This window comes from Neurospora hispaniola, assembly GCF_033458365.1.
Source record: "Neurospora hispaniola strain FGSC 10403 chromosome Unknown B0T23scaffold_4, whole genome shotgun sequence".
NCBI lineage: Eukaryota > Fungi > Ascomycota > Sordariomycetes > Sordariales > Sordariaceae > Neurospora > Neurospora hispaniola.
In genome coordinates, this window is record NW_026944409.1 from 2,097,474 (window position 1) to 2,121,702 (window position 24,229).

At 51.6% G+C, this 24,229-nt stretch overlaps 7 protein-coding genes across 7 annotated transcripts; 4 read left to right on the plus strand and 3 right to left on the minus strand.

Moving 5' to 3' along the window:
• On the plus strand, positions 1–2,583 carry B0T23DRAFT_143035 (uncharacterized protein). Its single transcript, XM_062832387.1, has 5 exons — positions 1–169; positions 247–379; positions 440–724; positions 787–1,573; positions 1,624–2,583. The coding sequence occupies exons 1-5, from the start codon at positions 96–98 to the stop codon at positions 2,517–2,519; spliced, it is 2,175 nt and encodes a 724-aa protein (XP_062692938.1). The 5' UTR covers positions 1–95; the 3' UTR covers positions 2,520–2,583.
• A 528-nt stretch (positions 2,584–3,111) lies between these two features.
• Positions 3,112–4,471, plus strand: B0T23DRAFT_143114 (histidine phosphatase superfamily). Its single transcript, XM_062832388.1, has one exon. The coding sequence runs from the start codon at positions 3,376–3,378 to the stop codon at positions 4,243–4,245; it is 870 nt and encodes a 289-aa protein (XP_062692939.1). The 5' UTR covers positions 3,112–3,375; the 3' UTR covers positions 4,246–4,471.
• Positions 4,472–5,301: 830 nt separating this feature from the next.
• Positions 5,302–5,746, minus strand: B0T23DRAFT_428750 (uncharacterized protein; the record flags this gene model as incomplete). Its single annotated transcript, XM_062840154.1, has 2 exons — positions 5,302–5,491; positions 5,709–5,746. The coding sequence occupies 2 exons, from the start codon at positions 5,744–5,746 to the stop codon at positions 5,302–5,304; spliced, it is 228 nt and encodes a 75-aa protein (XP_062692940.1).
• A 1,829-nt stretch (positions 5,747–7,575) lies between these two features.
• Positions 7,576–8,560, minus strand: B0T23DRAFT_428751 (chromo domain-like protein; the record flags this gene model as incomplete). Its single annotated transcript, XM_062840155.1, has 4 exons — positions 7,576–7,659; positions 7,718–8,087; positions 8,155–8,234; positions 8,294–8,560. 4 exons carry the CDS (start codon positions 8,558–8,560, stop codon positions 7,576–7,578), a joined length of 801 nt encoding a protein of 266 aa, XP_062692941.1.
• A 2,399-nt stretch (positions 8,561–10,959) lies between these two features.
• B0T23DRAFT_143158 (uncharacterized protein) lies at positions 10,960–13,374 on the plus strand. The gene is made up of 2 exons (XM_062832390.1): positions 10,960–11,993; positions 12,051–13,374. Exons 1-2 carry the CDS (start codon positions 11,293–11,295, stop codon positions 13,294–13,296), a joined length of 1,947 nt encoding a protein of 648 aa, XP_062692942.1. The 5' UTR covers positions 10,960–11,292; the 3' UTR covers positions 13,297–13,374.
• A 920-nt stretch (positions 13,375–14,294) lies between these two features.
• Positions 14,295–16,234, minus strand: B0T23DRAFT_143186 (putative nicotinamide mononucleotide adenylyltransferase). Its single transcript, XM_062832392.1, has 5 exons — positions 15,699–16,234; positions 15,253–15,627; positions 14,997–15,162; positions 14,809–14,881; positions 14,295–14,735 (listed from the first exon to the last, which is right to left on the minus strand). Exons 1-5 carry the CDS (start codon positions 15,871–15,873, stop codon positions 14,565–14,567), a joined length of 960 nt encoding a protein of 319 aa, XP_062692943.1. The 5' UTR covers positions 15,874–16,234; the 3' UTR covers positions 14,295–14,564.
• A 3,737-nt stretch (positions 16,235–19,971) lies between these two features.
• B0T23DRAFT_143222 (uncharacterized protein) lies at positions 19,972–22,386 on the plus strand. The gene is made up of 3 exons (XM_062832393.1): positions 19,972–20,581; positions 20,648–21,871; positions 21,946–22,386. The coding sequence occupies exons 1-3, from the start codon at positions 20,137–20,139 to the stop codon at positions 22,128–22,130; spliced, it is 1,854 nt and encodes a 617-aa protein (XP_062692944.1). The 5' UTR covers positions 19,972–20,136; the 3' UTR covers positions 22,131–22,386.
• The last annotated feature ends 1,843 nt before the right edge of the window (positions 22,387–24,229 follow it).

Here is a 24,229-nt window from a genome sequence, read left to right on the forward strand (position 1 = left end):
CTTCACCACGCGACACGGCGATATCATCCCCCTCTCCAGCCTGTCCAGTTTGACGCTAAGCACCAAAAGCGCGTACTCGAGATAGACTGTCCAAGATGATGAGTTGGTGGTCTTCGGGGGCCAACACTGCCCTTGACGAGCAGATAGAAAAGGCCACCAGTAGCAGCTTGTATGTTGTGTCGTCTCGTGGTTCCCTGCTCGCTTTTGGTACGAACCTCTGTCTAACCTGTCCGGTTCCTCATGTAGGGAAGATATCGCACTCAACCTCGAGATCTCCGATGTCATTCGCTCCAAGACCGTCCAGCCCAAGGAGGCCATGCGCTCGCTCAAGAAGCGCATCAACCACAAGAACCCAAACACACAACTGAGCGCCCTCAACGTATGCCCACCGCTACAACCGTACCCCGCGCCTAGGCCGCGTCATGCTAACAGGCACCAGCTTACCGATACATGCGTCAAAAATGGCGGCGCACATTTCCTTGCCGAAATCGCCTCGCGCGAGTTCATGGAGAACCTGGTAGGCCTTCTCAAGGCCGTGGGTCCCGCCGCTCCGAACCCCGACGTCCGAAACAAGATCCTCGACTTGATCCAGTCATGGGCTATGGCTGCCGAGGGCCGCTACGAACTGTCATATATTGGGGAGGTCTACAAGACGCTTCAGAGGGAGGGCTATTCTTTCCCACCCAAGCCTACGGTAGCAAGCAGCATGATCGATAGCAGCGCGGTAGGTGTTAGTTACAGACGGCTTTGTGACCATGTGCCAGAGCTAACTAGGAACAACCACAGCCTCCTGAATGGGTTGACTCGGACGTGTGTATGAGATGTCGGACCGCCTTTACGTTTACCAACAGAAAGCACCACTGTCGCAACTGCGGCAACTGCTTCGACCAGCAATGCTCGAGTAAATCCCTTCCGCTCCCTCATCTCGGAATCATGCAGGCAGTCCGTGTGGACGATGGCTGCTACGCAAAACTTACCGACAAAGGCGGGAAATCCGGAGGGTCCGACCGAAAGCACCATTCATCAAGCCGCCATCACCACCATCACCACAAACACAAGAGCTCTTCGTCGATGCAGCCGCGTGACGCTCGGGTGGACGATAGCTTTGACGAAGACCTAAAGAGGGCTTTGGCTATGAGTCTGGAGGAAGTAAAGAGTTACTCTCGCGGTCACTCAGAACCAGCGAACAACACACAATACAAACCGGATAAGCAGTCTACTTCGGTTTCCAAGATTGCGGAGGAGGAAGATGAGGATCTCAAGGCTGCCATTGCCGCCTCGCTCGCGGATATGGAGGAGCAGAAGAAGAGACATGCAGCCGCCCTCAAGGAACAGACTTCCAACGTCGGAAGCTCTTCTTCGGCCGCCCCCTTTACGCTTCCAAAGAATGATTATGAGCTCACTCCAGTGGAAGCCGAAAACATCAACCTTTTTGCTACTTTGGTGGATCGTCTCCAAACGCAGCCGCCTGGGACTATCTTGCGCGAACCCCAGATCCAGGAGCTTTACGATTCTATTGGCGCCCTACGACCGAAGCTTGCCCGCACATATGGGGAGACGATGAGTAAACATGGTAAGTTGGGCCTATTTTCTGGATAGGCGTCTCAAGCTAACCTGAAACAGATACCCTTCTTGACCTACATGCGAAACTGTCGACTGTCGTCCGCTATTATGATCGAATGCTTGAGGAACGTTTATCCAAGGCGTATGGCCAACACAGCATTGGCGGATACAATCTTCCGGCTCCTCGACAACCTACTGGACCCTATCCCACGTTAGACCCGAGTGCTCCCAGCGCTCCGGGGGCAGCAGAAAACTTTTATACTGGCGAGCAACAAGCAGACTACAGCCACGCACCTTACGGACAATACCCACCGCAACCACCACAGTCACAGTACATGCCATACGATAGACGAAGCTCCATGGTTGGGCCGTCGAACCCTCAGTATCCTCAGCAGCAGATGCCACAACGGACAGGCAGCTGGGGCAATGCTCCTCCAGCACAGGCACCACAGTACAGCTATCCAGGCAACGAGGTGGCCCCTAGCCAACCGGGTCATGCTCAACAGGCGCAGCCAGGTGCACCGGAGTCAGCTCCTGGTGCGCCTAACAACGATCCGAACGCCTCATATTACTACAATCCCGGTCAGCCTCAGCAACAACAGCAGCAGTCAGCGCAGCAAGCCCCGGCGGCAGCTCCTGACCATAGTTATCCCACCCTTCCTCAGCAAGGAAATTCTTACCAGCCATCAGTGCCACAAACGCCTGCTTCTGTACCTGTCCAGCCATCGCAAACCCCACAGCAAGCCCACCAACGGGCACCACCGCCTCAGCAGGCTCCGCAACAGCCATATTGGCAGCACTCAGCGGCGCAACAGACTCCTTTACCACCTGTGTGGCAGGCTCCTCAGCAGACTACAACATATCCGGGCTATGATCAGGAAGCGTTCCCTTCAGCGCCACAGCATGCGCCAGCCCCAAAGCAGCCTGTTGTTGAGGAAGCACTTATTGAACTTTGAGTAATTGTCACTTTTGGAGATTGTGCCATAGTAGTAGTGCAATTATCTGCATGGGAGGCGATGTGATTGAGACAAAGGAAGATGCCATGCGTATCATAAGATAGGTATGCAAATTGAAGCTGTGGCCCTCAATGGGTTTTACAAAGCACGATTTGGTTGATGATTGTACTTTTGCGTGCTTCTCCCAGTTGAATGCCACTGCTGATCAGTATTGAGGTTCCGGGGTTGATTTGGAGCTGCGGCTTACTGCGTACATCAACTGGACCCGCCTCGGGGTCCTTTACCCCGGGACCCGGGAACCGCAAAGTGTGGAATCCACCGGGACCCATAGCCGGTCTGGCGGCATGCGGAGAACGGACCAAGATCGGATGAGACTTGAGAACCCTGAGGGTTGCCGGCCGACAGCGCTGCTTCGTCGTTGGTTGTATGGTGCGACGGTCACCTCTGATGGGCCGTATCAGAAGCTGCCAAGACTGTGATCTGGGAAGCCGGTTGACGTATTCGTTGTTCCAGATGTTGGGATGTGCGTTTCATGACTTGTCTCCGTTGACAAGAACAACTTGTCTCGATTTCGACTCGCCCTTATTAGTCATCTTCCTGACTACCTACCTACACTGACTCATAGTCAACAATACTGTCCGACAGCACCGTATCTTCTTTAAATCGCGAATTTCCCAACTTGTTCCAAGAACAAACACCAATTCAATCTACGTACACGTTGTCGCGAGATATCCTCCCATCTCAGCTCAGCTTCTCACAGCAACAACAAAAACCCGCACCCACCCTCAAACCTCACCATCAACCAATTGTCTACATACCCAACCATACCCAACCCGTACTCGCAACCACATTCAAAATGTCACCAAAAACCTACATTCACCTCGTCCGCCACGCCCAAGGCCATCACAACGTCAGCCAAGCCAACCACGTCTTCGCCGACCCACTCCTCACGCCCCTCGGCGAATCCCAATGTTCTGCTCTCCGTGACTCCTTCCCCTACCACGATAAAATCACCCACCTCGTCGCCTCGCCCATGCGACGCACGCTTTACACCTGTCTGTTGAGTTTCCAGCCGGCTGTTGAGCGTTTGGCAAAGGGGGGAAAGAAGGAGGGGGTGGTGGTGGCCCTGCCAGAAGTGCAGGAGGTGTCCAACTTGCCCTGCGACGTGGGTTCAGCACCGGAGAAACTGCACCAAGAGTTTGACGAGGCCGGGTTGGTCGATTTGTCCCTGGTCAAGGACGGGTGGCAGGATAAGCACTCACCTGATAGTCCGTGGAAGCCCGAGATGGAGAAGGTGAAGCGCCGGGCGGAAAAGGCGAGGAAGTGGTTGTACGAGTTGGCGCAGCAGGATTCTACTTCTTCTGCTATGGCCGGGGCCGGGGCTGAGTCCCAGGCTGATGGAGGAGAGCAGCAGGAAAAGCACATTGTGGTGGTCACCCATGGCGGCTTCCTCCATTTCTTGACGCAAGACTTTGATGGAATGGACTTGAATAGGGGGACTGGGTGGGATAATACCGAGTGGAGGACTTACGAGTTTGTTACGGACGCTCAAGGACAACATGGGGATGTAGGCTTGAAGGAGACGGAGGAGAGCTGGAGGAAGAGAAAGGGAAGCGCGAAGCCACTGACGCAGACGGAACAGGAGGAGATAATGGCGGCTGTTGATGAGAGGTTGAAGCAGGCGTTTGGGGATGGGGTTAGGAGAGTGGGGGGAAAGAGGGTGTAGGGAGAGAGGGTTGATGTTTAGAGCCGGCTGGGTTGTGGGAGGGGGAATTGGGAAAGATGAGTGATTTAAGCGTAGACTAGAGCCTTGTTATTGGGTTGTAGAAGAGTTAGTATTTTTTTATCCTAGGTTGAGACATGTCTAGCAACTTATGCGGACCCTGTTCATAACTGATAGGCCCTGAATTGCAGTCTCACACAAGAAAAGACCCCTACTTTGCATCGCCTTCCTCATTTCAGAGAATGATCACTTTCATATGTTCCTCTATTCTCATACCAGACCCATACCATAATATTTGCGTAAATAATCTCATAATCATTCATATATCATCTCCGTACCTTGTCATCCTTCACCGACATCCAGATATCCAAGAGAGCCAGCGAGTAGTCCCGGAATGAAATCGTAAACCATACATACATCCAAGCATAAAAGAAGAAAAAGAAAACCCCAGAAAACGCCATAGTGATGGTGTCAGTCAGTTAATAATAACCCAATCCAACCCGACCCGATCCGATCCGATCCGATCCACCTTCCAAAGGTCTCCTCCCAATGCGCCCAAAGTATATCCAAAGATATAAGGTGATCAGGTATCATATACTCGTGTGCCATCAATTTTCATCCGTTTCTTCCCAAGTGTCGTGTCTCGTGAAACTCAGACACGTGTGATATGGGTGTGCATAGCCATGTCCAGTCTCAGCTTATGCTTTCTGTGTCCCGCGTTCGTCCCGTTCGTTCCCATCAATCGATAGAAGGTATCGAAACGAAGAGACGGTTCCTGTTCGTCTGGTCTTCTTCTTCTTTCGATCATTCATCCAATGCCGTGAAATGAAACGACCCGTTTTGGCGTGATTTGGTTCAGTTTCCTTCCCATGGATTGGGGGCCAAGCTAGAGGTACCTAGTAGCTAGGCAAATACCTATGCATGTGCAAGGTTCGCTGAAAGAGCGCGCGCACAGTTTTTGTGCCCTTTTCTGCCGGAATTTTAATCATTCCACCACCCAGCTTCTTCCGAGGAAAGAAAAAAAAAAAAATTTAGTTCAGCGCATGCGTTGCACTTCACTTAACGCCCCCTCGAATGCGAATGCTCATCGTCATCCGTCAAGCTGGTACTGCTCCCGCTCGACGAGGTGGTCACGGTGCCGTGGGCCTTGCGCGCCACGCTGACGAGGCGGTAGATGCCAAAGGCGATGGCGGCCAAAACAATAAAAAGGACAATGATGATGATGGCGATGACGTCGTTTCCCTTCATTCTGGGCGATTGGTGTGGTTTTGAGGGTTTACTTTATTCGGATATTGGCGTTGTCAGGTTGACTCGCGGTCTAAAAGTGTTGGGAAGTGTTGGTGGTAGTTCGGCTTGGAAGTTGGAATCGTCAGCGTTGGAAATGGTGGTGGTGTTGTTGTTGTTGTCGTCGTTTATGTAAGTGGTTTGAGATGAACGATGGGATAATGAGACGGTTCTTCTATTACATCGTGTTAGCTTCCTGGAGTTCTAGCCCTCTCTTCATATCTGTGTGTCTGTGTTTGAAAAGCCATCGAGTGATGGGGGATTATATTGCCCCTTGGGATTCGATTCGCGCAAACTCACCCAAGAAGCATCCGTCGCTTTGTGTTCGTCTGAAGATAACGAGAATTGGAGATTGTGGTTATGGGGCAGCGTCTGACAGAACAATCCAGATCGCCGAGCTTTATACTTTGAACTTTTTAGGCGTTCTTCGTTCCAGACCGCTTTGGCGCTCAAGAAGCTGTTCTCCGTAACCGATGCTGGCTAATGCAGGTGGTTTGTTGACATGAAACTCCGTATTCTGTGATAGGCGGTATAGCTTTGGTCGTTGTCCTCTGCGGATTCCGAGTCGACCTCTCTCTACCTTTGCCGTTATCTTTCTCAACTCAGTTGTCTTTAGAGACCTGTTTGTCGGATTGGAGAAAGTAGAATACAAAGCAATTTCGGAATCGCAGACAATAAGATCAGGAAAAGCGGTATAGCATCACAGTCGCATTTCAGATCCAACGGCGGCAAGCAGGGCAGCGCGTGGTAAGTGGGCGGTGGGCGGGCGAGCATAAAATAGTCAGATCTGCCCAATTCACCCCGCCACCTTCTTTACCATTTGCTTACAAGCAGTTCGTAGGTAAAAGACCTGCCCGAAGGCGCATCGTAAGTGGTCTCAGGGCGGAAAAAGAAGAAGGCTGGTAAACATTGGAGCGTCGTACCTTGCGGACCCCGCCAAGTTTGACCTTTATTAGGGCGCGTCCCCCGGTTAGGCTGGCGACGTTGAGATGGACAGGGGTGCAGTTGGGCTGGCTGGGCTGGAGCCACTCATCCGTCCGCATTTAGAAACCAGCTGGACATGGAAAGCTACATATCTAGGAATTGGTCAGTACACTACATAAGGTCAGGCACTTGGAGCTGTTACCCCTGTACTGGAACTGACGGGAGCATCTTCATGTGCAAAGCTCGTGTTGGTTTTCAAGGCAAAACTGTGTGATGGAATTATTCCCGTGATGTTGAATTACTTGTGAGCTGGTGGCTGGAATATGCTAAGCAGTACATCTATGACTTCTAGATGTTGAGTTCTGTAGGAGGAAAAAGTGTTCTCTGCGCCCCTTGAAGATGTCCTAAGTAGGAGGCACTGCCTCTTCAAACAGAAGCTCAGAAACGGGACAGGTATTTTCCTTGAACGCCGCACCCAAATATTGCTATGCCTCGAATGGATACTCGACTGCACTCCCTCGTTAAATGCTATGATACAGGCCTTTTGGATCCGCCACTCCTTCAAGTGAAATTGTGAAGATGAAAAAACTCGCCGAGAAGTGATGTGCCGAATTCGCTCTAATGATAGAGAGCCGCAAGGCTCAGGGACTCTTCTCGAGCCAACTTTCATTTCCAGCATGATATTTCAAACCCCCATCCTCCAGGCACGCGTTAAAACCAAAAGAGAAGGAAAAGACTACAGACCCAAGCCGATTGAGATCTTGATGAGAAACAAACTTAAACTGAACAATTCACACGTTTCTGAAGGAAGCGTGTCGAGACTCAAGTCACAAATGGAAAGCCCTTCAACGCGCAGCCGAAAGGTACAGGCAAATCAATGCCTTCGCGGCCAGCTGAGCAGTAGACAACTCGAGCCGATCATGGCCAGTTCCGGGGCCCGACCATCAGGGGTACCATCCAGCGACCTCTTCGCGGATCAGAAGGGTTGATATGCGGCTCCATTTGGGTGACCTTAACCGAAGAAGGATGAACGTAGCGGTGTCATTTCTGTGCATGGCGGTCGCTTCTGCGCCGAGCAGGAGGGAGTTCTGACGCGAGTTGTTCGAGAAGTGCTACCTCGGTCTTCTATTGCGAGACGCTGCCCTCGCGATCCTCGGAGTCGGGGTCCCTCTTGATAATCCTCACATGTCGCTCATAAAATTGGAGCATCTAGTAAATGATATCAGCCGAGACTCCTAAGACATACACAGGAACAGGCAGAACATACCTTTTGGGGGCACCTCTTGTAGATGACGTCAGTTGTGTGCTGGGTCTTGTGGCCATTTTTCCACGTCAGATAAACCATGAGCTTGTGTGTTTCCTCATCTTCGCAGGCATCGAGTTGAGCAATATGCTCTTCCCAGCTTCCCGCTGGGGGCTTCCAGGCAGCGTTCTTGGCGGTCTGGGGCTCCTCAGAGTTGAGGGGGTGGTCGCCGTTCTTCCTCGACCGTTTGTTGCTGCTTGCTTGGGGAGTGCCAGAGTTTGAAGAAGGCCGGCCACGCTTCTTGGTCTTCTGCGCCGCAGCGGAAGCTTCGAAAATCTTCTCTCGACCGCCAATCTTGGTAAAGTACTCCTTGAGCCTCTCCGACGCGCCCTCTCTGTCATGAGCAACGCTATGTTAGCAAAATAGAACGAGTCAAGATTCAAAGAATTCGCGATCCCTACATCAAAGTGTCCTCGGGCTCCCAGGTCTGGTCGGACTTTTTCTCGTAACCCTCCCACTTCACGAGGAAGAGTGGTTCGTTCTGCAGTTGCGCGTTAGTACCGCGTGCTGGATGACTTTGGATGCGGCAGTGTAGCGTACATCGTCGTTGAGCATATGGTCGAGAATTTTCTCGACGACGTAGACGTCCTCCTCCTCCTCGTCACCTTCCTCGTCATCCTCACCGCCTTCATCGGCGCCGTCTCCGTTCTGCTCCTCGTCTTCAAAGTCCTCGGGCTCTGGAATTGTGTACTTGACGGACTTTTTGTCGCGAGACTGTTTCTTGCTGCTCGAGGTAGCCGAGCGAGTGTCGGGCTCAACATCGGAGGCGGCCTCCTCGTCGCTGAGAGCCGATGGATCGTAAGGCATGTTTATGAGCTGGTGTGAAGATTGCGGTTGAAGTGATGCGACGAAGTGTTGCGCTGTGGTCGGAACGGGGGGCGTTGCAGTCAACCGTGATGCGTGACAGGGCGCGACGCGAATTCGTTCTCGGTGGTTGACGGTATATCGATGCGCCGGTAGTCTCGTTACCGACTCCCAAGAGGTAAGACTGTAAACACGAGACTTATAAGTAGTAAGATGAGGCTGAGCTGAGAACTGTAGAGATAGAATCCGTATGGACGACGGTAGAGGTAGGTAGTAGTTCCCGGTCGATGCTGTGCACTATCTAGTAGGTGGTTCGCGAACGGGGAAGATCCGAACGGTCCAGATTCAGTGCGCTACGTACTGGAATTCAGTTCCAGGCCTGCATTAAAAGTGATAGAGCTGGTTGCAGCAAGTGCTTGTTCGTTCCATTGCCCGCCGCGCCGACGCGAAGAAGTGGGGAGTGGCAGTGAGGCTGGGACCCAGCGAAGTGTGGCTCGTGTGTTGCACGTGACCTCGCGTGAGAGAAGTAGGATATGATTTGTGGCTAGAGTGATGCCGGTTGGTCAATTTGCAAAGTCTAGACTCACCAGATCATTTGCCGACTTGATAGTAGTAACCTATGCAGAGTGATATGACATACATAATCAAGTTCTGAACGAGAGAGAGAAAGATGATGAAGGACGAAGAAAACCTCAGCTGAAAGGAAATTCCGAAAGTCGGTCAATTGAAATCATCTTGGGAATTCAGTTCCGTTTGCTCAGCGAAGTGAAAGGAAAGTGCCGTGCACATCATATGGCTTACAATCAGACAACGCCCCTTTGGTGACGTCAAACGAACAAGCGGAATCATTGACGGTTATTTTTTTGTGCAGCGGCTCCTTTCCAACCGGCCTCCAGCTATACAATTTGGATGGGGTAGAGGCGACGGAAGCTCTACTACTGTGCAAGCTGGGTAAGTAACCTCATCGAATATCAGGGCTCTCGGATAAAGTATTGTTTGGAAGACTCTCAACACACAGTACTTATCCTTGCAATCAAAACCAAACATCCGTCGCATGGCGCACCAAACACAAAGCAATCACAACATCAGATTAACTCTCAGAAGCTGCAATGTTATGTTCTCTCTTTCTCCGCCGAGCAGATGGTAGAATGCACTACATGACAAAAGGCACAACCAGCTGCATGTAATGGAACACAACCCACATAGGACCCTTTCGTTGTGCCTAATGGAACCAGTCATCGTCAAGCTATGTATGGTGCCAAATATAAAGAGTCGGGTTCACGCTTTTACAATTGATTGTATCGCAGATGGCCGAGACAGTTGACAGCATCTCAACACAGAACCTTGCGTCGACAGAGTAATAGGAAAGGGGCCCATCAGATCTCTTGTCCACTATACATAGTAGGTCTGAGTTTGGATATTACAGCGCGGCTCGGATGGCTCATGCTCGACTGAGCGAGGAGATGGGACAAAGCCGTGCTCGATGGCGTAGATAAACCAGAGTACTGGAACTAGACATCAGTTTTCCGACCTCTAGACAACTGGTATGAGATGGCAGCTGCGTCCATGGATCTTGGTGTCTTAGTCGAAACATGTGCAAATTTGGCGATGCATCTTTTACGCATATGCAACTTCTCCACCTGCAGATACCGTCCCGCCCCGGTCCTGGGTCAGAAAGGTACGATCCTATTCCTAAGGTTTCCGAAGAAGTTGAGACTACAAGTATATCCCATGAAGTAGAAGAGTATGTGTCGATCTGAGTGAGCGAGCACTAGCATGGTCTTTATACTGAAAAGATAACTACCTCTACACTATGTACTCAGGGCACCTACTTGATCATTGGATAGTCAACTAAGCTCGAAATGGGAAAAGGTGTAAAGTACCTAATGCCAAGCCGAGACATGAGCTGCTTACATACAGAAAATGTTACCGCTACCCCTTGTTACAGTGCGGTCCATGAGTCCTTGTTGGCTTATAGTGTACAGTACCCCCTATACTGTGCGGAAAGACTAGAAAAGAATGAAACGGAAAGGGTTCACGGCGGGTCTGGGGTCCTGGGCCGCTCGTGAATTGGACGCGATATCTCGAACTTGTCAAGTTTTCCATTTCCATGGTCAAAGTCAGTTGGGACCCATTTTCTGAAAATACTCACATTACCTTGCAACTTTGACATACTCACCCAGCTAGGTCTGAGTCTCTTAACGCAGCAACAGTATCTGATGAGACCTCAGCGAGGCAGTTTCCGTCCTCAACCCTCGACAAGACAACCACTTGGGTCTTCATCTCAACTTCCCCAGCCGTTGTTACGTTGCGCGTACTTGTATGCCGAACGTTCATCTCATATCGACCCGATGAATCACTAACTACATACCGCGCATCCATCCGGTAATTCCAATTGAGGAGCTTTGCCCTTCGCTCCGAGACAGCAAAATACAACTTTCACAAGAGCGCCGTCAACTGTTTCCGAACCCGAGTGGTAAGGTCCGGGGATCCACATCCGATAGACCGGATTTCTCGAGCAACAAAGCGCTCCTCTCCACCAATACTGCGCAGTCCCAGTTGCGCGTCGCGGGACAGCCCCATTGTTACCGTAGTTGAAGCTCTTTCATTCCGAGTCTGGGACCCGAGATCTCGGGGCTCGACATCTCAGTTAGCGTTCCGGAAGAAACTCCGCCTCTCTGGAACCGGCACCGGCACCGGCACCGGCACCAGCCCGGGATTGCCTCACAGACACAATGGCCGGGACAGAAACACCAGCTCTCTCGGTTGAGTCAAACCCAAACACGCCAAAGCACGTCAAGGACAAAAAGTGCCCTTGGTGCGGCCAACCATTCACTTCATCCTCCCTTGGCCGCCATCTCGACCTCTACATTAGACCTAATAATCCCAAAAAGCCTGACGGCATTCACGATGTCACGGCTATCAGACGTCTTCGCGGCACGATAACCAGGAGGAGAACCAAGGGTACCTGCAGACGAAGAGACGCCTCAGCATCTGCTGTCGGCAGTGCAACACCATCGGGAGCACCCTCTAAGGATGGCATCAGTCCTGCACCCTCCGATGTCGTCCAATCTCCGGCTCCGACCCCTATGCTCGCTGGAACTCCCGCTGCCACCCACAGCAACCGGAGAAGTGTGAGCACGCCGTTTGGGAGGAATTTCCCCTTCAACACCCCTTGGGAGGCCACCGGGGTTATTGACTTATCCCGAAGAAGCAACGGCGTTCCTTCACATCTTGAAGAGAGGCAGGCTCTCCCAGATGGCTCGAGGTCGCTGGCCCCTGTACCACCACCACTGCCACCTCATACGTCTTCTTCTGGCCAACAGCCTCTGCATCACCAACCTGATCCGAGGCAACTGATTCAGGATGCCCAGGATACAGCGAGAGCTGCCGAGCTTGCCCTGCGTGAGATGATCTGCTCATGGAGGGCTGCTAAGTAAGTTGTCAGTTATACACAGTAGTCCGATGTGAGTTGCTAACTCCAATTTTGAAGGCTACACGTCGACCTGCATACGATGCCCTTTGACTTTGACCCTCTAGCTCTGGATTTCCCTGCACTCGTCCTCCAATGCCTCGAACCACCACCCACCATATTCTCCTCCACTTTCTACCCAACCTCCACTTCCTGGTCCCTCCAGCCGCCCGGGTGGGATCAGTTCAAGGCCCTCGAGAAGTACTTCCAAGACGAGTTCAATAAATGGCACATCAACTGCAGAGCCGCCACCACCGCCGTCAACGAGGACCTCAGCTATCCGCCGCCCGTCAACTTCATCAATGTTGACATCAAGGAAGCCATCCGGCGCTCCGAAACCATCAACAAGTCCCTTGAAAAGTCCGTCTCGGAGCACCTGAAGAAGACCTTTGGCGTCTGGGAAGCCTCGAGCCAGTTCGACCGCGAGAAGATGTGGCAGCTCGAGTTGGCGCGCAGCGTGGCCCGCAAGCAAAAGGATATCAACACCCTGAAGGAGGAACAGCACCGCGTCCGGCAGGAAAACAACAACCTCAAGCTGCAGATCGAACACCTTAACGTGCTGCAGCAGCCGCGCGAGTACAAGTTGCAAACCCCCGCCACACTCCCCATCGAGAAGAAGCTGATCGACTACATGTCCGAGCTGATAGTCGTTCATGAAATATCTGGCGTCGGGCTGGAGCATGGTCATCGTCATCATGACCTCAACACCGTTTGCAAGGAGGCAATTGACCGCTGGAAGAAGGTGGTGCAATCTGGACGGCAAGGCCCACCGCCACCGGCACCGGCGCCGGCCCAGGCACCGCAGCAGCAACAACACCAGCCTGTCTCTGAACCTCAATTTCCTCAATCTACGTCTGTGCCTGGTGGCGGCCCCTCTTCGCACAATCCGCTAATGTTGTACAACTCAGCGATAGCGGCTAATTATGCCACGAAGAATCCTTCAACCTCGTCAAGCGCAGCTCCATCGCGCCCCCAGCAGCAGCAGCCAAACACAACGGCCCAAGCCATGAGGGATAGAGACAAAGACAGAGACCCTGCGAGTGACGAGGAGGATGGTGATGGTTATGAGGAGGGCGAAGAGGGCGAGGAAGGGGATAATGATGAAGATGAGGAGGGGGGAGACGAAGATGCCGAGATGGCCGACGCAGAAGCAGAAGCGCAACGACCAAATTCGAAAAGGCAGTCACATCAGCAGGCTGACGGCTCATCGGGAGAGATTGGAGGAGGTGGTGGCAGTGGGGCAGGCGAGCCGATGAAAACAAACTAGCAGTCTTCTGGAGATGGAGAAAGTAAGAGGGCGGGAGTTGCACAAGGCTGAATGCATTTGCGTAAAGTTGATGCACCTCCATCAACCCACCAAGTTGGAGATAATGCATGCTTTTTACCTCCACCCATTTTTGGATACGAATGCATATTGTGAACACTATAACCAGCACTTGGATGTCATGTACGTGGGAGATTTTGAACAGTGAAGTCTAACAATCACCTTACCTGCATTGGACAGATTCGGTTTCACTCCTCTCTTCACTCCTCTTATATGAAGAACGAGTGATTGATAGTCCCAACATTGATTGTTTGTCATTCAGCGACAGGTCAAATGAATGTAACTGATTACTCAGTGGGTTATCGTACATGTGTGTCTGCTCAGAAAGTCTCAATACGTGACATATGCACCGTTTAATTTCCTCAACTTGAGAAGGAGGAAAAGGGGAAAGAAATGGGTATCATGAATTAATTGCCCGGCTGCCTCTCACACTCGCTCGAGTATCTCTATAACAGAATCAACAAGATAACTGACGGGCTGGCTGACTGGCCCCGGCGATGGGTAAAAGGGTATCATTCTGAACGCTTTTCAACGCACGATGGATTTGAAGAACAAGGGCAGACTGGGTGGTATTCCAATCCATTTGCCTCAACAGAATTGCATGAAAAAGAGTCAGCAGATCACGACAGCGCCTTCAGACAACAAATTACCCTCGTCACCCTCAAAGCATGAAGAGTAGCAGCAAGCGAATCGCAGCACCCAAGGAACCAAGCGACAATGGAGAGTGATGTGATGATCATGATGTGAACAAAAACCTCCTTTCCTAAATCTCACTATCCATATCTTGCTCAGCGCGCGTGTAACCAAAATGGCTCGAATCAGTCATCAAGAAAACCCCCCCTTCCACCCGCCAGGCTCTTCCACCTGTAATGAAGAAACACCATTCCATCCATGACCTGAATCATTCGTGTTCATGTTCATTCATAGCCCGAGTAAGAGAAAAAATATAGTCAAATGAAAAAGCCAAAACCCCGTAAACGCCATTTACCCGCTTTCTCCGCGCCTCAAATCTTTCCTGCCCCAAGATCAATGATCTCGCTCTTCTACTCCTCTCTCTAAAAGGCGATTCTCGTCATTTCCAAAAAAAAAAAAAAAGAGTGGTTCATCCTCCGTGAACTCAGGTGCCTGAAGCTGCCACGCTGACTGAAGGTACGACTTTAAGCGCAATGAAGCCGTTCATATCGATGCATAGAAGACCAGCTCTTAAGCTTCTAGCTCTGTTGCGTCGTTTCCTCGGTCGAGCTTGAAGGGGTACTTGTGCCGTCGGCGGTCGTTGGCTTCTCCTTCTCCTTCTCCTTGTCCTTTCCTCCTGCTGATGAGGTGTCACTGTTCTTCTTCTTGCTGGACTGTTCATCCTGAAACAAGCCGTGCTCTTCAATGTACTAGATGTATACCGTGTTAGGGTCAAAATTCCGCCACACTGGCTGATAGGAGGGCAACACGATAATAACATACCTCGACAACAGGATCAGGAATGAGATATCGCACGCTCAGATCCTTCTTCAAGAAGAGACGGACTTTGGTGGAGCTAAATGTTGCGGTAAGACGAGTTTTGCGTGTCAGTCACTTTGCCACTAGCTTTACCCGATGGTGTGGTGGTACAAGGGTCCCCTAAGGGTCCCATCCCAACGGGATCGACGAACCTGATGTCATTCTGTATCACTTGGCTGATAACCCAAATGTTGTCTTCGTACTGCCTCAGCGTAGCAAGCGCCTCATCGATATCGGTTCCCGAGCGCTCAATGATGAAAGCGCCGTACTCCCCGAGGATGACTCCCAAATCAACCGGCGACCAAAGCCCGGGCTCTCCTGTACAAAGAGTCAGCTTATTGTGCTATGATACACGGCAATATCCTTCAATGCGACGTCGGTGGCGTGTGGAAGGGAAGGCGTTCATACCCATTGACATGACCAAATCTGCGCCAGCAAGAAGCGCAATCTTTGCCTTCCTTCGCACACCATCGGTGCCCTCAATGCCACCCAGTACGGTGTTGATCTCGTGGTCGAAGTGTCGAAGCACCCGCGCCGTGGGAACGTAAGCGGGCTCGCCATTTTCGTCGCAGTTGACCGTCTCAAAGGGGTCGACCATTAGCCAGGAAGAATGTTCGACGGCGCGGGAGCACATCTCGACGCGATGATGACCGGGAGCTAGGCCAGCCTTCTTGTAGGCGTCGCTGACGGGGGAGAGGTAGCCGCCGCAGACTTCGAAGCTGGTATTGAATCGGACAAAGTCGGAGGCCATTTCGAACATGCGAAGGTGGAGGAATGTGATGGCTGCAGAGGAAGAGGGGAAGTGTTAATGGAGTCCTTTTTGCCAAGATACTGTATTGCATTCGAGTACTCACGGGAGAAAGAGCCGCAAGCCACGAGAACCAAAGGTGTCCTCCCAGGCTGCGTTTGTTGGAGCTTCAGCTTGGCCTGGGGGAAGGTATAAGGCACTATGGTGTTGCCGGTGGAGGCTTGCTCGGGAGGGGGATAGGTGACGGGGGTCGCCATGCCCGTTGAAGTTTGGGAAGACATGGTGACTTGTTGTATTGTAATGTTTGTAGGTGTCGTTTGCCGTTGAACTAGGTCAGTGTAGATGTTGCGATACTAGGTACCGGCAGGGTCGGGTGTCGCAAAGTAATGCGTCCCGGGAGACGGGTGACGCAGCTGGGGTGGAATCGGTCGCTCAAGGCGGCTTGCCGTGGATGCGATGCGAGATGATGCAGCGGCCAGGGCGCAGAGTGTGCTGGGAGGGGCCACAATGCGGGGTGTCCCAGATGTTGTATAAGCGGCGACGGCGGATCTTGTTTGACGAAGGTGACCGGGTCAAGGTGGATGTGATGATGTGAGAAGGCAGTTGCCGAAAGCCGGATAGGTCGGTAAGGTGTTCGGAAATCCTAAGATACGTCTTGGTGTGTATTCCAATTTCGGACTGCACTGTTCGAGAGGTCACAGTTCTTCCAGCGAAGTAGGATTCGAGGGTATATTTAAGGTAGGTAGTTGTAGATAGCTGCCGGCTCGGATGTGTCAGGTGTTGCGGCCGAATTGATCTGACTAGGGAGGACGAGCGCGAGAGTTGGGTGGAGGGCGGATAGTCTGAACTTTGAATCGATTTGAAAGCAGACTAGGAAGTGTGTGAAAGGAGCAAGGAGAACTGAAATTCTGGAATCTCGTGGACAACCAGCGCGTCGGGTGTGTGCGTCTGTCTGGCTGCTTGGGAAAAAAAAGAGCTGATGAGCAAATTGTAGCTATGCACAGATGCAGGGCGACAGCGATGGCGTGAAGGATGAGCGGGCCCTTTTTTCTTTTTATCAATTTTGTCGAGTTGTTGAAAGGTTTTTGATGGGAAGAAGACGACGACGACGACCACAACGGGAGGTGGCACAAGCAGGCATCAGTTGCGCGGGGTCCAGGTCGGGCGAACGGGGAGGATTGCCAATTGGTTTGAATAGGTAGTTATATACCAAGAGATATGATCCAAGAGGGTTGGTTGTTGGATGATAAATACTACAAGTACGGATGGTTCCGATCTCACTGTCTCAATTCAGTTCCTCACTCTCGGGGCAGTGTGTTTGTGGTAGGTTGCTGCGCCCGCTGTCGGCGGCGGGGGCACAGGCTTTGCGGTTGCATTCCCACAATGACTCCATCGGAGGCTGATCCACTCGACAAAACCCACTAAAAAAAACGCAACCCACTTAGCGACTCCTCTCACCATCCTCAATTGCAACCGACCCTTGCGCTTATCCATGGTCACTTTTCTGTCCTGCAGGTCTGCATGTACAATTGGCTGCTTGATAGGTACCTTTTGCCTGGGGAAGTGGATGCACATGAGATACCCACCGGTCGACCACCGTGACTCCAGCTCCCGCCGTCAGCCCTCCCGTGCTCCCGTCTCTTGTTCAGTCTGCGGTGGGGGTACAACAGAAGTTTAGTGTAGAGAGGGCCGAAGGGCTCAGAGATAAATTGGGTACTAAGGTAGGCAGCGGTGGTGAACTTGGGGCATACGAAGCTGTGAACGGCCAAAACCTGTGTTGCCTGAGTGTTCTTAAGACTCGTCAGGGTAGGTATAAGTGACCCAGACAGCCTGGTTGACCGATGACGGAAGCCCAAAAAAACTGGGATGTGAGGGAATGGAACTCCGGTAATTGATGTTCTAACTTCCATCTTTCCTGGCCGGACACATGCGCTTCAAGTCGAGTAACATCCACGGAAGTCTCCGATCAGAGGAAGAAACCTCATTTTGTTTTCTACCTGCAGGTCTTCACGGTTATTCACGGAACTGTGACGATTGATCGGGGGCAAGTTGTCAGGTTGAAAATATGTGCTCTAGACAGCTACCTGTGCTGATTCTCGCCGTTTCTACCTATATTCGATCCTCCCAAGCTTCATGACCTATCCCCGGGAAGCCGGACTATACACAACCTCACATAAGCGTTGTATCAACCAATCAACTTTTTGTGTACGTTTCGAAAGCAATTATTGCTTGTCGGGGTTTTATAGTCGGTAAGCCCAACGGGTCAGCGCTTACCCTCCAGATGCCGAGGAGTGTTCGGAGTTCTCTCGCAGTGGGGCGGCCAGGCACTGGTGCGATTTATAAGCCCAGCTTATGCGGTCCAGCTCTCCTTCTGTTCGGTTTATTTGCGGAGCAAATAATGATTCTCACGCCTGAGTTGTCCTTGCAAATATTAGTTAGCCAGCTCTTTTAATTTGGTGATATCTAGATCACTTCATTTGCTCTGGACAGTTAGGTTTTTTTTTTCTTCATCTTTTGACTTGAGGGAGTTACTAAGTTGTCAGTACTAACATTGCTGCCTGTGACGTCGCACTTCAATCCCCTCTTTCCAGCAATGTGTCTAGGAACAAGAGACCGGAAACATTCATGCGGGTAACACACACCCTGTTCAATTCCAACACAAGGTCCAGAACTACCTTTGCTTTTGTGACCATCATTTCGGGGTTTCTCCATGATGCCTGCCGTAACCAGTTCACGTGGCTTCGATTGCTTCATTCAAATAGATCGCCTGTACTCTTCACTTTATAGTCCGTTGCAATCATCAAACCTCCCAAGAATAATGGGGATGTTGCTGGAGCCGTCTGAAGCGAAGAATTAATGGCAGACAGCCTTGATTTTTTCGACAAAACGATTGGCAGCTGGCGGGGATAAACATCAGTCATCGAGGTGCTGGGGAGAATTTCCATTTGGTGGTGGCATCGATGCCCTACATGGATAAATAGATCCGTGGTCCGTGCGTTGATGTTCATTGATGAGGACGGTGAGGACGGGTCTGTCGGATAGACTGGCCGTCCGGAACGGGCTTCTCTCTTGCACCTTGCAACTTCATGTTGTCGGCGAGAAACAACTGGTCGTCTCCTACACGTGAAAGTCTAAAAGTGCCTTTTCACCGAGATGGCGAATAAATGGCCACCGCTGCGCTTTGCTAGTTTAGGACACGGGAAACAGCCTCTCAAAAACACCTAGAGGTTTTTACTCGTTTCTATTGCATAATGTGCTAGAGCTGTGACAGGCGAGCCTCGAAAGGAACTATTGCTTATCACGCCAGGGTCGGATATGCCCGGTCAGGAAGTCAGGTGGGTGGTTGTTTACTTGGAGAGCTTCAGAGGCTTGTGATCCCTCCTTATGTCTAAACCTTTCATGGAAGAGACATTACGTTGGGATCAGCTGATGGTATTTGAACGACGTATGCGTCACTGCCAGGTGTTCTTGAACCGCTTCATGATAATATGAACTTTTTGGAGTGGCGTTCATATTCTACTGTGCTGCTTTTCTTGTGACCTCCAAAGGCAACTTGTGACATGTCGATGGTGCATCTCATCGCGAGTTTCCATCCTGATAGAATATAGGCCTGGCCCAGTATAGCATTCCTCTTTCTCTTCTTACTATCCACACCACCAAATTTTTCAACTCTTTTTTTTTCTTTGCGCTTTAGTTCACTTCAACGTAGTTAGCCCTGCATAGGTACATATTTCCTACAAATATCCCACTTCACTACATCGCGGTGCATACTAGAGGTACATACCTGATCTTACATTGCGTACACCACAAATTGTAAAGCTCATTTGATGAAGAGATAACGAAGGGTAATTGACCTCTTTTAACGCTACTCGGCGTTGGGAAGGTGTGCTGCGCGCATACTAGGAAAGGCATCAAGACTTGGAATGTGGGGGCCGCCGTGGTCAGCTTTTTCGACGGAATCAACCTACCAGGGCAACTCTTTTTCCCAAATGACTCCCTCCTGGCCGACTGCACCACAATGGCTTTGAGAATTTGCTTAAAGACAATTCAAGGTACAATAGTGAAGCCCTAGGGAAATATACTTAACATCAATATCGTTCTCGGAGCAACTTGAACTCAAACGTTGTCTGGCGAAAGCCGAAGAGCCCTCACTCACCTCGCTCGCACCCCCTTTCAATGTAAACATGTGGCAGTGCTGATAGCCACAGCGCATGAGCCACACTTGAACAGAGTCAGTACTACCCGCCTAGGTACTGGCCCGGTACAGTGCCCTGACGGCGGCGATTGACTGACTCACCCCGCCAGCCGCCTGTAGGGCGGCAGTCCTTCCCGTCCCCGTTGACGGCGCTGAATCGAAAAAAATACCCCGCTGTGGATTCCAGTGTGTCAATTGAATCGCGACCGCTGCAGTGTCGCCTCTAGCAAAAAAAAAAACTAAAAAACTAGACGATCTCCCTTGCAACCCGCCCGTCAAAAAGTCGCAACTTGTATCTGCGCATTGTTTCTTGCTTGTCCCTTTCGTCCCGGACAAACACATCATAACCATGGCGGATTCGAGTGCTACCACCCCCGCGGCTGCGGCCGACCAGCTCGCCAACCTCCATCTTGACGAGGTCACCGGAGAGCGCGTCTCCAAGAGCGAGCTCAAGAAGCGCCAGAAGCAGCGCCAGAAGGAGGCCGAGAAGGCCGCCAAGGCTGCTACCGCTCCCCCCAAGGCTACCTCCAGCAAGCCCAAGAACGCGGCCGGCGGCGAGGAGGACCTCAACCCTAACCAGTACTACGAGATCCGTACCCGTCAGGTTAACGAGCTGCTCAAGAACCCCGAGACCAACCCCTACCCTCACAAGTTCCAGGTCAACTACGATGATTCCAACTTTGTCGAGGAGTTCGGCTCCCTCAAGACCGGCGAGACCCTCCCTGAGAAGGAGCTCAGGATCGCTGGCCGTATCTACAACATCCGTACTGCCGGTTCCAAGCTGATCTTCTACGGTACGATTTCCTGTTTGTCGAAGCCAGACAAGGACAATGCGCTAACCTAAGTGTGATGCGCAACAGACATCCGCACCTCTGCCGACACCAAGAGCATTGGTACCCGTATGCAGGTCGTCTGCCAGGCTCAGTTGGCGAAGGAGGGTGGTGTTCCCTTCGAGAAGCAGCATGCCCACCTCCGCCGCGGTGATATCATCGGTATCGTTGGTTTCCCCGGCCGCACGAACCCCAAGAACCTCAAGGAGGGTGAGCAGGGTGAGCTTTCCGTCTTCGCGACCGAAGTCCAGCTTCTCAGCCCTTGCTTGCACATGCTTCCCAGTGTCCGCTACCCCTTCGCCGACGCTGAGCAAAGAGCGCGCATGAGGTACCTTGACATGCTCTGGAACGACAGGAGCCGTGAAACGCTCTGGCAGCGCAGCAGAATGGTCCGCTACATCCGCGACTTCTTCCACGAGCGCCGCTTCATCGAGGTCGAGACCCCCATGATGCACGCCATTGCCGGTGGCGCCACCGCCCTTCCCTTTGTCACCCACCACAACGATCTCGACATGGACATGTTCATGAGAGTCGCTCCCGAGCTCTTCCTCAAGAAGATGATTGTTGGTCAGTTCGGCAAGGTTTTCGAGATGGGCAAGAACTTCAGAAACGAGGGCATCGATCTCACTCACAACCCCGAGTTCACCTCTATCGAGTTCTACTGGGCGTACGCTGATGTGTACGACCTGATGTCCATCACCGAGGAGCTCGTCTCTTCACTCGTCAAGGAGCTTACCGGCTCTTACAAGACCAAGTTCACCAACCAGCACGGCGAGACGTACGAGGTCAACTGGGAGGCTCCCTGGCGCCGCGTTGAGATGATTCCCGCCCTCGAGGAGGCCACCGGCGAGAAGTTCCCTCCCTACGACCAGCTCCACACTGACGAGACCAACGCCTTCCTCCAGAAGATTTGCAAGAAGATGAACGTCGAGTGCCCGCCACCCCTTACCAACGCTCGCATGATTGACAAGCTTACTGGCGAGTTCATCGAGGAGACGTGCATCAACCCCACCTTCATTCTCGAGCACCCCCAGATGATGTCTCCTCTGGCCAAGTACCACCGTTCCAAGAACGGTCTCTGCGAGCGTTTTGAGGCCTTCGTCTGCAAGAAGGAGATTGCCAACGCCTACACCGAGTTGAACAACCCCTTCGACCAAAGACTCCGCTTTGAGGAGCAGGCCCGCCAGAAGGACCAGGGTGATGACGAGGCCCAGCTCGTTGATGAGAGCTTCCTCAACGCCCTCGAGTACGGCCGTATGTATATCCCTACCATTGCAATTTTCTTTGTTCTGTATAGAGGAAGTGGTGCTAATACGTGATGTATACAGTGCCGCCTACCGGTGGTTGGGGTCTCGGTATCGATCGTCTTGCCATGTTCCTGACTGACAACTACTCGATTCGCGAGGTTCTTGCCTTCCCCTTCCTTCGTGAGGAGAAGACTGCCCACAAGGAGAAGTTTGCTGCCGAGATTGCTGGTGTCCAGCCTCTTCCTGAGGAGGGTATTCGTAAGTGATTTCTGGTGTTCATGGTAGAATGCTTGATGTAGAGACGCTGACTGGTTTGATACAGCCCACAAATAGATGTCTGAATAGCGTAGCGTAGTCTAGATGAATGTCGATGAATACCATGGATGAACGAACATGACATGTCCTCGGTTCGCTTTCCTTATTTCCTTAAAAGTAGGCCATGTTGATTGTCGAGATATACTCGAAAAGCGAATTGCTGATGAAGTCTAAACTACATTGTGGCCATCGATCTAAAGGGAGACGAATGTATCGGCCTACTTTGGCCCGCCACTAGCCAGGCAGTCGATGTTGTCGACCTGACGAGTATACCACTTGGCACCGTGATAGCGAGGCGCAGCTTCTTGGAAATGCTTGGGATGACATCCTCATGCATCTGATATTAGGACGACCCTGTGGACATGTCAAGAGTCCCCTCCAGCGATAACCACTCTGCTTCTCAAGCTGTCCGTTGATTGAGCCTTTACGAGATATACCTACAATATATATAGCACAGCACATGTCATACGATGATGTGAGCCGCCCAGACTCTTGGCGCGAAGCTCGCAAGCGCCTGAGAAGGTTGTTGACTTCTTGGTATCTCCAATACGGTAATGAATATTTGAAGCCAAGAAATGGTTCTTACGTGTACAACTGCGTATATCACTGCTGACAAAGTCACACAGCAAAGAAGCAGAATCGAGATTCTGGTAGGGCTTGGCAGGTTTAGAGATCTCGCTGGATCATACCTGAATGGGGAAAGCGGGATTTCGGTTCCAGGAGGGTTAGCTGCGTTGTGAGGCGTCGTGAGTGGATGGTGAGTTGCAGAATTGCGAGGCGGTGGATATTCTGGAACGTTATTGGTGGATACTGTCATGAGTAAGGCATAAAGTGGGGGGACGGGGCAACAGAAGAGGGTTGAATTAATATAAAAAGCGTATTAGGTCGATGATATGGAAGTCTTTTGGTCGGTTTGGGGAACGATGGGAAGGTGAGTGAGTCTGGAATCCCTGAAAAATAGAGCTACAATAGGGGACTGCGGTGACTAGACTGGGTGGGATAGGTAACGAGGTGAGAAGTCCGACGAAAGCGATGTGAAGAATGTTAGATGGGAGTTGTGGCTGTCACAGCCGCAGCCTGACAAAGTTTCAGCTTGTCTTTTGCTGGCTACATAGGTAAGGTACCCTGCTGTGCACGTTCCCGTCTTTGCCTCCGGTCTAGTGTACCTGATGTATAACACGCAGATGTACAGCGTGAAGAGCACATTGGATTATCTCCGGCAGGCGTCCGACGCAGTCGTGGCAGTGTTTTACGGACAACGACGACAAACAGACTGTATTGGATAATTTCAGTGAGATGTTGGAAGATATGAAAGATTTGATGGATACACTGCCACTGCCACGACGGACTTGGTTGAAGATGTCAGGGACGACAGTGCGGTACGGCACCGGCTCGGTTTCCTAGCAATGGTTGAGTGTCAGGGTGTGAAAAAGGACCCCGAAAAAGGGTACATGTAGTGTATGATTCACAAAAGGGAACCCTTCCAGATCCGGTAATTCCTGGCCTTGTTTCGTTGGAGATAACGAGTGGGTGGGGCTCTCTTACACCCGGACACTTTAATTTTGAATCTCGGGCTGCCCAAGAGCCCGGCTTGTGTCCAACTTGTCTTGACTGACGATCTATGTATCCCCGGATCCTTGTATTTTTCTACAGTACTTTCGTGGGCATTCGGCGGAGAACTGAAGACAAAGGGAACAAGGGGCCGTATGGCAAGAAGGATATGGATATATGGACATGGAGAAGAGAGTGGGCAAAAAGGGCAGGGGAAAAAATTGAAGGCCAAGACCTTTCGGGAACTAAGCCTCTCTTTTCCTTCTTCATGCCCGCCTTGGCTGGATATTGAAGGCACCCCTCGCATTCGTACACTACTTGACAACCTTGAAGACCGAGCCGAGCAAAGCCTGGTCGAGGAATCTGTGATAGATACTGTGTGATGGAAATTGATCGAGGGAACCAGTGAACTGGAGAGGAGCGGATTCCGGTTGCCTTCATCAATCTGCTTTTCTCTCTCAATCCCCCTTGCCCCCCTTCCATCCATCTCTTCAAACCC